This window comes from Gigantopelta aegis, chromosome 5 (genome assembly GCF_016097555.1).
Source record: "Gigantopelta aegis isolate Gae_Host chromosome 5, Gae_host_genome, whole genome shotgun sequence".
NCBI classification, from domain to species: Eukaryota; Metazoa; Mollusca; class Gastropoda; order Neomphalida; family Peltospiridae; genus Gigantopelta; species Gigantopelta aegis.
Genome location: NC_054703.1, coordinates 40,599,204 through 40,611,841, shown reverse-complemented (window position 1 = coordinate 40,611,841; position 12,638 = coordinate 40,599,204). Strand labels below are relative to the sequence as shown.

General features: G+C 36.5%; 1 protein-coding gene across 7 annotated transcripts in view; it reads left to right on the top strand.

The window, feature by feature from the left end:
- Window positions 1-12,638, top strand: part of LOC121373794 (NAD(P)H-hydrate epimerase-like) — a 318,467-nt gene that overhangs the window by 99,996 nt on the left and 205,833 nt on the right. For 4 of the 7 annotated variants that reach the window (XM_041500561.1, XM_041500559.1, XM_041500560.1 and 1 more), the window contains one exon: window positions 3,985-5,015. The exons of the other annotated variants lie outside the window; for them this stretch is intronic. In XM_041500561.1, the coding sequence (XP_041356495.1) occupies window positions 4,894-5,015 (122 nt within the window). In that variant the 5' untranslated portion in view covers window positions 3,985-4,893. The remainder of the gene's footprint in view (window positions 1-3,984; window positions 5,016-12,638) is intronic. 7 annotated transcript variants of the gene reach the window in all.

The following is a 12,638-nucleotide window of genomic DNA, read 5'->3' as shown; positions in this document are numbered from 1 at the left end:
CCTCTATATATCAGTTTTATGAGTAAATAATTCCAATCTCTAAAAATGCCTGTGTTATAAACCCTTGGATTGTTCAAATTCATATCACGTGATGATAAAAACTGACATTCATACTATAGCACCATGAATCTCAGTTTAGCACTATTTTTGGCTTATAGCCGGAACTACTTTATGAATTATGTCAACAAAGGAATCCCTGAGGAATTTCCTTGAGATTCTATTTTTAGACATCAAACAGTAATCGTCTGCTGTCAAATTTACCCTTGGATTGGTAAATTCTGTGAAACAATATCTGTCTCACTGTGATCCCACAGCTAAAAATCTATTTTGCTGATCCCAAAAAGTGTATAATTCCAATGGAATTTGGTCTTTTACAAAAGCGATTTCAAAAACAAAATTCAGTCAGTTCATGCCAACCATTAGCAGTAACGCGCATTGTAGTATGACGTACACAGCACATAGGTTGCGCGTCACTGCGATACTATCTTTAAACGACTCGGGTTTTGAAACTAGGCATATCATGTACATGTCGGGCCACAGGAACGAAGCTTCAATTCGAAGCTAAAACAGAGAATGTTCCACTTTCCAAAAACGAAACATGAGCATGGCACTGTCAAATTTCACGTATACTTGTGTCACACCACTTGAAGTCACACACACGCCAAAACCATCCTGTGTTGTCGCCACTTCCACAATTACAAGGCCTGTAAACACAGAAACTTGCGACACACCTGTTTCATCCATTTCCGGAAACATTGAAAGCACTTTCTCCATGTCAAATCTATCAACACATGGAATTTTCACACACTCAAAATTTGATAACTGTAATTTCAATGTCGTAATTGGTAAATCTGGACAGTAATAAAAAAATGGCGCCCATACACAGTTCGTAGTTAAATATTGATACACCAACCACTTCACATATAAATTATACCATACAAAATAGGTCGCTTCAGACATTTTTATTACAGGTTAAAAGTTATTAAAATTACTTACGTTATATGTTTCTAGTGAATTCAAAATGTTTCTAGTTGGTATTGACATTTAATGCAAAAAATTAATATGAATTGTATTAATGATTGTAACATTGTCATTCTCTCATTCGGCTATTGACGGAAAAAGCTGAACCACCATAGGGATTCATTCCACTAATGTTGAGTATGAATTTCGTGTTAATAAAATAGTAAATAGTTGGAAAATAGAGTTCACTTTTTATTTTAAAGAGCTTTACATTAATTGACATGGTTATGTGTTTGGAATTATAAGAATTGAATGTGCTACGCCATTCATACAGTGTGTAAAGCGGTTTTGCGTTTCATACTAGCATGAAATTCAAATATTTTCACGTTCAATTCTTAAATATTAACATTATTAGCAATAGGAATTGATTTCATCCAATTAGAACCTGCTGCAAGAAAACAGGATTATTATGTGTCATTTAACGGGCATTGCATTTGGAAAAAAACTATTATGATTCCATTGGAATGGTAAAAATGATGTTATAGAGATATTTTGAGATTCTGTCATCACTTCTGATTCAGAATTGGATTCCAAGAAGCATGAAAACCTACTAAATTGGCAGCCACGTTTAATAGAATTAAAGTATGTTGGTGGGGGTTTTTGTGTGGAGGTGGGGGTTTACAAAATTACAGTTGCCAAGTAATAATTAGATTGTCAGTGACAGGTTTAAGTTTAATTCTTTGAACTATTTATTCTTTTACCTGACAGGTCATGTCAGGCTTCAGCTTGTCGGATATCTAACACTTCAGTTGTAAATCACGGTCTGTGAATTGTTGAATTATTTTAAACTCTTTTTGTCCAGTAACCAAATTTCTTAACCACTGCAACTCTCTGACTGTCAATACCATGAAGATTTTCAAGCCCTGTTTTATGAAGTACAAAAATATTGTCAGTTGACATGAACAACATTTAGCAGTGTTTCTTCTTCTTCTTCTTCTTCTTCTTCTTTTCTTATAAGACCAATTGTTTTCTTAACTGCTGTATCTTTGTGGCTGACTATATGACAAAGAATTTCAAGCCCTGCTATATGCAGTACATTTGTCAGTTGACATGAACAACATTTAGCAGTGTTTATCTTTTCTTTTCTTATAAATCTAATTGTTTCCACTGCAAGTCTGTGGCTGTCACTACCACAAAGAATTTCAAGCCCTGTACTGTGAAGTACAAACATATTGTCAGTTGATATGAACAATATTTAACAGTGGGTTTTTTCTTTTCTGATAAGACCAATGGTTTCTTAACCACTTCAACTCTGTGTCTGACAATACCATGAACAATTTCAATCCCTGTATTTAGAAGTACAAAAATATTATCAGCTGACATGAACAACATTTAATAGTGTTTTTTTTATTTTTTCTCATGAGACCAATTATTTCTCAACCACTTCAGCTCTGTGGCTGTCACTGCCACAAAGAATTTCAAGCTCTGCATTATGCAGTACATTTGTCAGCTGACATGAACAACATTTAGAAGTGTTTTTTTTTTTCTTTTCTTGTAAGTCCAATTGTTTCCACTGAAATTGGCTGTCACTACCACTAAGAATTTCAAACCCTGCTATATGCATTACATTATCAGCTGACATGAACAACATTTAATAGTGTTTTTTTTTTCTTTTCTTATAAGACCAATTATTTCTCAACCACTTCAGCTCTGTGGCTGTCACTGCCACAAAGAATTTCAAGCCCTGCTATATATACGCAAGGCTCAATGGGTAGGTGTAAACCACTTGCACCGACCAGTGATCCATAACTGGTTCAACAAAGGCCATGGTTTGTGCTATCCTGCCTGTGGGAAGCGCAAATAAAAGATCCTTTGCTGCCTGTCATAAAAGAGTAGCCTATGTGGTGACAGCGGGTTTCCTCTAGAAACAGTGTCAGAATGACCATATGTTTGACGTCCAATAGCCAATGATCAGATAAAAAATCAATGTGCTATAGTGGCGTCGTTAAATAAAACAAACTTTACTTTTTTTGTACTATAATTATTTTAAGAAACCAACTATGGGTTAGTGGTTGATTTCATAATTGTGTCTTGTACTATAATTACTCAAAAACCAACTATAGGTGGGTGGTTGACTTTATTATTGTGCCTTGTACTATAATTACTAAATTTAGAAAACCATCTATGGGTGGGTGGTTGTTTTTACTGTTGTGCTGTATACATTAGCATGTGTGTACATACCTGTATATATGTCTGTGTTTGTATTAACATCTGCTAGTGATTTTGTTCTATTGTAGCACCTTTCTCGATCATTAGTACCTTTCTCGATCATTAGTACCTTTCTCGATCATTAGCACCTTTCTCATTCATTAGCACCTTTCTCGATCATTAGTACCTTTCTCGTTCATTAGCACCTTTCTCATTCATTAGCACCTTTCTCATTCATTAGCACCTTTCTCGATCATTAGCACCTTTCTCATTCATTAGCACCTTTCTCGATCATTAGCACCTTTCTCGTTCATTAGCACCTTTCTCGATCATTATAGCACCTTTCTCAATCATTAGCACCTTTCTCATTCATTAGCACCTTTCTCGATCATTAGCACCTTTCTCGATCATTATAGCACCTTTCTCGATCATTATAGCACCTTTCTCGATCATTATCATTAGCACCTTTCTCGATCATTAGCACCTTTCTCGATCATTAGCACCTTTCTCGTTCATTAGCACCTTTCTCGATCATTAGCACCTTTCTCGATCATTATCATTAGCACCTTTTTCAATCATTAGCACCTTTCTCGATCATTAGCACCTTTTTCAATCATTAGCACCTTTCTCGATCATTAGTACCTTTGTCGTTGTACCTGTAAACACTTTTCATATTATTGGCCTTCATATTAATTTCACTAGTTAATGCAGTCTTCATGTTATTAACATTGACATTCTGTTATTTGTGACGTATATTATTAAAGTCACATGTCAGTGATTACATGTTTCATCTATTTCTGTTTTTCTTTCATGCAGCAATGCATTCGATTGGAAATACCAAAAGATATTTGGAAATTTCAATATCACCTTAACTTGGTGGACCTTACTCTGTTTACGAAGTGTGTTTTTCGTCAACTCTTAATATAATTATTGGTGTGAACTCTCCAACTCCACTGATCTGTACTAACTAACATCTGAGGATTTGTAACGCTTATTCAAGGAGCTGTCCTGTTAAATCTTTAACATTCATATAGAAAATCTGCAAGGATCAGTGTTACTGAATTTTTCAGGATTCCAGGATTTACGTCTGTGCATTTTGAAGGTCTCCTGCCCAGCAGATGTTGAACTATTTCTATTATCTAACTTTCAGGGTTTCATATTAATGAGCTTTTAACAATCTTGTGTGCTAAGGAACTTTTGAAGAATTATTAATAGCAAGAAATATTGGTTGAACTTTCACAAATATTCTTAGAAAATTTCTCATAAATGTTTAAGGATTTGTGCTAGCATATTTGAAGGATATACAAAGTTTAAAGGATATATATATATATATTTAACTTTGAAGGATATATCCATTTCTAGGATACATAGCTAACCTTTAAGCATCTGTGCCAACATACATCCAGGGATACATAGATTTACAAGGATACATAACAAACATTTAAGGATACAACTTTTTTTTAATACATAACAAACCTTTAAGGATATTTAGCAAATACTGAAGCTAACATATTGATCCTTCAGATCTGTTGTTAAACTTGACAAAATAACCTTATTTCTGAATTACTTCAGTATAATCAAACCACACAGCTAAATCGATTCTATCTTTGACATACATAAACTATCGTCTACTGCTGTTAACTCGTTTGTAAGAGTTTTTCCTGTTCGTTGGATTCGGAAATAATCGTTCGACGTCGGCGCTTTGTGGGAATTACTGTACTTGCTATGGAGCGTATCTCGGTAAATCGGTTCTCTTTTCGGCGGAAAGGAAGTTACCGGAAGGACAAAGATCGCGAAGAAGTGAAGGAAGTTGAAGGATTTGATTATGCGAAGCTGTCCTATATAAGGTAAGAAAAAAACAATGTTTTGCTTAACGACACCACTAGAGCATATTGATTTATTAATCATCGGCTATTGGACTTTAAACAAATTTTAACATAGTCTTAGAGAGGAAACCAGGTACATTTTTCCATTAGTAGCAAAGGATCTTTTATATGCACCATCCCACAGACAGGATTGCACATACTATGGCCTTTGGTATACCAGTGCACTGGCTAGAGCAAGAAATAGCCCAACAGGCCCACCGTCGAGGATCGATCCTAAACCGACTGCGCATCAAGTGAGCATATTATCATTGGGCTACGTCCATCCCTTATATAAGGTAAGAGTGCTCTAAATGTTTAAAGATAGTAGCTAGGTACTGGGTTCATATCCAGATACCGGCTCCCACCCAGAGTGTATGTATGTTAGTTTTAAACTCAATGCAAGGAAGGACAGTTTTTATCTATTGTATTTTCCCATGTATTATGTGCACTTTTTTCCCCAAAAAATACAGGTTAAAAATGGGGGTGCACATTATACATAACAAGAGGGAAAAACATCTTATAAAAATGTCGAGCGATCACCTATAAAAAATTGTCAATCGGTAGTTTACGGTACTTTACACGTTATTGACAGTGTTCATTACAACGAAACACCAAAACACTTAATTGCTTTTAGCTTGTGATGGTTGTAATAAATGTAAAATAAATGTACAAAAGCATCCATACCTCGCCAAAAAGTGCACAAAAATAGACTGTAAATATTCTTAATTTCCATGAGATTTAATTCGGCCATTTTCGTCAAACCGGAAATATACGACACTACTATAAAACTAGAAATTACCAAATGTGTGACATCCAATGGCCAATGATTAATAAATCAGCATACTCTAGTGGTATCGTTAAACAAAAACACACTTTTAGTTTAACACATCTCATCTACATATCTGTGTCTATAGTTGGTTTTATTGTTGATTTGTGCACTGTATAAAACACCAAATTAAACCAACAAATGGTTTATTTTAACAGCAGACCGCAACTCACAAACTTTTGGCAATCAAAAATGTTTTACTTTGACAGCCCAACTTATTACTGAACACATCTCTACTTGCAATTAAAATTATTTCAATGGAGGACTATAATTCACCAGATTTTCTTGTCACTGCTGAAAGAGAAATTATTCGCCTTGCCAGGCCAGGCAGCTTATTCCTATTAAAGATGGGACCACTGCCTGCAAGTAGCTATTACAAAGTCAATACGGTTCTGCAGACAGCCACAATCAGAGATGGAGCTCTGAACTGGAGGGAGGAAGTCACAGCAGAATTGCTATGAATTGCAATGCAATTGGGAGCACACAGATATGCATTTTGAAATCATTACTTACTGTTATCCACTACAAAGTCAATACCATTCTGACAGTCACAATCAGAGCTGATGCTTTGAACACAAGGGAGGAATTCGCAGCAGAATTGCTATGAATTTCAATGGAATTGGGAGCACACAGATATGCATTTTGAAATCATTACTTACAATCACCTGCTACAGTGTCAATAACATTTTGACAGCCACATGTAATCAGAGCAGGCTCTTTGAATATGTTGGAGGAATTCACAGCAGAATTGCTATGAATTGCAATGAATTTGTGAGCACACAGATATGCATCTTGAAATCATTACTTACAATAACCTGCTACAGTGTCAATAACATTTTGACAGCCACATGTAATCAGAGCAGGTTCTTTGAATATGTTGGAGGAATTCACAGCAGATAAAAATGCACGCTTGTGGCAAGGTTGTCGCAAGGTAGTTACAACCTTGTTACAAGGTTGTACAAGCAATGCAAGCTATTTGCAAGCTAACATTTAGCTCGCATAAGGTAGTCAGTAATTCTGCAAGCTTCCCGCATGCATATTTTCATTTTGCAAGCTAAAATAATTTCTGCATGCTTCCTGCATGCATATCTTCAACTCGCTAGCTCTATGCAAGCATGTTTTCATTTTGCAAGTTTGCTGCATACTTGCGCAAGCTTCCTGCAAGGTATTCACAAGCGTGTGGCAAGCTTGCTACAACCTAGTTGCAAGCAAGCAAGAAAAGCTTGCAACAAGCTAGTCGCATGGTTGTAAAAAGGTTCCAAATACTAGCTCAAAACACGGTAGTTACGCGGTTGTCGCAAGGTTGTTACAAGGTTGTTACCAGCTATTTAATAAGATTGCAAATGCATCTTGAAATCATTACTTACAATCACCTACTATACAGAGTCAATAACATTTTGACAGCCACATGTAATCAGAGCAGGTTCTTTGAATATGTTGGAGGAATTCACAGCAGAATTGCTATGAATTGCAATGAAATTGGGAGCACACAGATATGCATCTTGAAATCATTACTTACAATCACCTGCTACAGTGTCAATAACATTTTGACAGCCACATGTAATCAGAGCAGGTTCTTTGAATATGTTGGAGGAATTCACAGCAGAATTGCTATGAATTGCAATGAAATTGTGAGCACACAGATATGCATCTTGAAATCATTACTTACAATCACCTGCTACAGTGTCAATAACATTTTGACAGCCACATGTAATCAGAGCAGGTTCTTTGAATATGTTGGAGGAATTCACAGCAGAATTGCTATGAATTGCAATGAAATTGTGAGCACACAGATATGCATCTTGAAATCATTACTTACAATCACCTGCTACAGTGTCAATAACATTTTGACAGCCACATGTAATCAGAGCAGGTTCTTTGAATATGTTGGAGGAATTCACAGCAGAATTGCTATGAATTGCAATGAAATTGTGAGCACACAGATATGCATCTTGAAATCATTACTTACAATCACCTGCTACAGTGTCAATAACATTTTGACAGCCACATGTAATCAGAGCAGGTTCTTTGAATAGGTTGGAGGAAGTTGCAGCAGAATAGTTGTATATATAATATTATAGAATTAAGACCACAGCCGTTTGGGGAATCATTTCTTACTGCAAGTCATCATTAAGTCAATAAGTCTAAGCCGGTTCTTTGAACTGGATGGAGGAAGTCACAGCAGAATAAATGTTTATGCAGTGGAATTGGCATTTGACATGCATTGTGGGATCATTACTTACAAGTAGTCATTACATAGTCAATTCCTTTCCGTCAGCTAGGTTCGGAAACGGGGCTCTCAACTAGTTGGAGGAAATCACAACAGAATAGCTCTTAATGCAATGGAAATGGAAACACACTTGCATTGTGGGATCATATGGGATCATCATACTTACATGTAGCCATTACGAAGTCAATAAGGTTTTCACAGCCGTTTTCGAATCTGGTACTTTTAACTGGTGGGAGGAAATCACAGCAGAATTGCTATATGCATTAATGCAGTGGGGAATGGGCATGCATTTTCATTGTGTAATTTAATCGCTGAGTTTACACTAGGGAGGCATTAGAGGAACAAGATTTGCAGGTCCATTTGAGTGAACTATACCTACATGCTTGTGCATGAGCTTTTAAACAACTAGTGTGAGTTTTTTGTGTTTTTTTCTTTTTGCATATAATCTCCATAACTACGACATTCAATTTGCATTGCAATTTGTACAACATATTAGATGAAGATGCATTACAAGACATTTTCTGTTTTTGGTTAATTTATTAGCATTTTGGGATCCCTGTCTGTTAGAGAGTTAAAACGTTTGTTTTGTTTAATGACCGGTGCACATTGTCTATCAATTACTGGCTGTTAGAGAGTTTAAAACGTTTGTTTTGTTTAATGACCGGTGCGCATTGTCGATCAATTACTGGCTGTTAGAGAGTTAAAACGTTTGTTTTGTTTAATGACCGGTGCACATTGTCTATCAATTACTGGCTGTTAGAGAGTTAAAACGTTAATGACTGGTGCACATTGTCTATCAATGACTGGCTGTTAGAGAGTTAAAACGTTAATGACTGGTGCACATTGTCTATCAATTACTGGCTGTTAGAGAGTTAAAACGTTGTTTTGTTTAATGACCAGTGCGCATTGTCTATCAATTACTGGCTGTTAGAGAGTTTAAAACGTTTGTTTTGTTTAATGACCGGTGCGCATTGTCGATCAATTACTGGCTGTTAGAGAGTTAAAACGTTTGTTTTGTTTAATGACCGGTGCGCATTGTCGATCAATTACTGGCTGTTAGAGAGTTAAAACGTTGTTTTGTTTAATGACCGGTGCGCATTGTCTATCAATTACTGGCTGTTAGAGAGTTAAAACGTTGTTTTGTTTAATGACCGGTGCGCATTGTCTATCAATTACTGGCTGTTAGAGAGTTAAAACGTTTGTTTTGTTTAATGACCGGTGCGCATTGTCTATCAATTACTGGCTGTTAGAGAGTTAAAACGTTTGTTTTGTTTAATGACCGGTGCGCATTGTCTATCAATTACTGGCTGTTAGAGAGTTAAAACGTTTGTTTTGTTTAATGACCGGTGCGCATTGTCTATCAATTACTGGCTGTTAGAGAGTTAAAACGTTTGTTTTGTTTAATGAGTGCGCATTGTCTATCAATTACTGGCTGTTAGAGAGTTAAAACGTTTGTTTTGTTTAATGACTGGTGCAAATTGTCGATCAATTACTGGCTGTTAGAGAGTTAAAATGTTTGTTTTGTTTAATGACCGGTGCGCATTGTCGATCAATTACTGGCTGTTAGAGAGTTAAAATGTTTGTTTTGTTTAATGACCGGTGCGCATTGTCTATCAATTACTGGCTGTTTAGAGAGTTAAAACGTTTGTTTTGTTTAATGACTGGTGCGCATTGTCGATCAATTACTGGCTGTTAGAGAGTTAAAACGTTAATGACTGGTGCACATTGTCTATCAATTACTGGCTGTTAGAGAGTTAAAATGTTAATGACCGGTGCGCATTGTCTATCAATTACTGGCTGTTAGAGAGTTAAAACGTTTGTTTTGTTTAATGACTGGTGCGCATTGTCTATCAATTACTGGCTGTTAGAGAGTTAAAACGTTTGTTTTGTTTAATGACCGGTGCGCATTGTCGATCAATTACTGGCTGTTTAGAGAGTTAAAACGTTTGTTTTGTTTAATGACCGGTGCACATTGTCTATCAATTACTGGCTGTTAGAGAGTTAAAACGTTTGTTTTGTTTAATGACCGGTGCACATTGTCTATCAATTACTGGCTGTTAGATGTCAGACATGTGGTCATTGTGACACAGAAGAAACCTGCTACCGTACATTTGAAACAGAAGAAACCTGCTACCGTACATTTGAAACAGAAGAAACCTGCTACCGTACATTTGAAACAGAAGAAACCTGCTACCGTACATTTGAAACAGAAGAAACCTGCTACCGTACATTTGAAACAGAAGAAACCTGCTACCGTACATTTGAAACAGAAGAAACCTGCTACCGTACATTTGAAACAGAAGAAACCTGCTACCGTACATTTGAAACAGAAGAAACCTGCTACCGTACATTTGAAACAGAAGAAACCTGCTACCGTACATTTGAAACAGAAGAAACCTGCTACCGTACATTTTCCCATTAGCAGCTTGGTATTTTTAACATTTTTAATTTTTGGTTTACTGTATAGCCTTTAATATATCAATTGAGAAGCTAGCTTGTTTGTTTATATTTATTTTGATGCCTATTTCAAGTAAAGTTCAAGCACGCTGTCTTGGACACCTCATCTAACTTGAGCTGTCTATATAGAGAGTTTAAAAAGTTAGTTTTGTTTAATGACACCACTAGAGCACATTTCCATAGACAAAATAGCACATACATGTACCATGGCCTTTGATATACCAGGTGAACTGGCTGGAACGAGAAAAACCCCAATTGGCCTACCAACGGGGATCGATCCCAAACTGACTGTGCATCAAGCTAGCGCTTTACCATATGTCCCACCCAATATAGTTTTTTTTTTAAAGTGCTGACATGTCATAACCAGTGTTTTCGTGTTGTCTTTGCTCGTATCCTAAATGATATTTTATTTATGCTGTGCTATCTTCATTCTAAAAAGGGGCCCAGTCAGTTGAGTGCTCGCTGTAGGTGCTTGTGTTGCAGGATCAAACTACCTCAGTGGATCCATTCAACTAATTGAGTTTTTTCTCAATTAAACCAGTGCACCACAACTGGTCAAAGGCCGTGGTATGTGCTGTCCTGTCTTTGGGAAAGTGCATATAAAAGATCCTTTGCTGCTAATAGAAAATGTAGCGGGTTTCTTCTGATGACTACGTGTCAGAATTACCAACAGTTTGACATCCAATAGCTGATGATTAATTATAGCGGGTTTCTTCTGATGACTACGTGTCAGAATTACCAACAGTTTGACATCCAATAGCTGATGATTAATTATAGCGGGTTTCTTCTGATGACTACGTGTCAGAATTACCAACAGTTTGACATCCAATAGCTGATGATTAATTATAGCGGGTTTCTTCTGATGACTACGAGTCAGAATTACCAACAGTTTGACATCCAATAGCTGATGATTAATTATAGCGGGTTTCTTCTGATGACTACGAGTCAGAATTACCAACAGTTTGACATCCAATAGCTGATGATTAATTATAGCGGGTTTCTTCTGATGACTACGTGTCAGAATTACCAACAGTTTGACATCCAATAGCTGATGATTAATTATAGCGGGTTTCTTCTGATGACTACGTGTCAGAATTACCAACAGTTTGACATCCACTAGCTGATGATTAATTATAGCGGGTTTCTTCTGATGACTACGTGTCAGAATTACCAACAGTTTGACATCCACTAGCTGATGATTAATTATAGCGGGTTTCTTCTGATGACTACGTGTCAGAATTACCAACAGTTTGACATCCACTAGCTGATGATTAATTATAGCGGGTTTCTTCTGATGACTACGTGTCAGAATTACCAACAGTTTGATATCCACTAGCTGATGATTAATTATAGCGGGTTTCTTCTGATGACTACGTGTCAGAATTACCAACAGTTTGACATCCAATAGCTGATGATTAATTATAGCGGGTTTCTTCTGATGACTACGTGTCAGAATTACCAACAGTTTGACATCCACTAGCTGATGATTAATTATAGCGGGTTTCTTCTGATGACTACGTGTCAGAATTACCAACAGTTTGACATCCAATAGCTGATGATTAATTATAGCGGGTTTCTTCTGATGACTACGTGTCAGAATTACCAACAGTTTGACATCCACTAGCTGATGATTAATTATAGCGGGTTTCTTCTGATGACTACGTGTCAGAATTACCAACAGTTTGACATCCAATAGCTGATGATTAATTATAGCGGGTTTCTTCTGATGACTACGTGTCAGAATTACCAACAGTTTGACATCCAATAGCTGATGATTAATTATAGCGGGTTTCTTCTGATGACTACGTGTCAGAATTACCAACAGTTTGACATCCAATAGCTGATGATTAATTATAGCGGGTTTCTTCTGATGACTACGTGTCAGAATTACCAACAGTTTGACATCCAATAGCTGATGATTAATTATAGCGGGTTTCTTCTGATGACTACAAGTCAGAATTACCAACAGTTTGACATCCAATAGCTGATGATTAATTATAGCGGGTTTCTTCTGATGACTACAAGTCAGAATTACCAACAGTTTGACATCCAATAGCTGATGATTAATTATAGCGGGTTTCTTCTGATGACT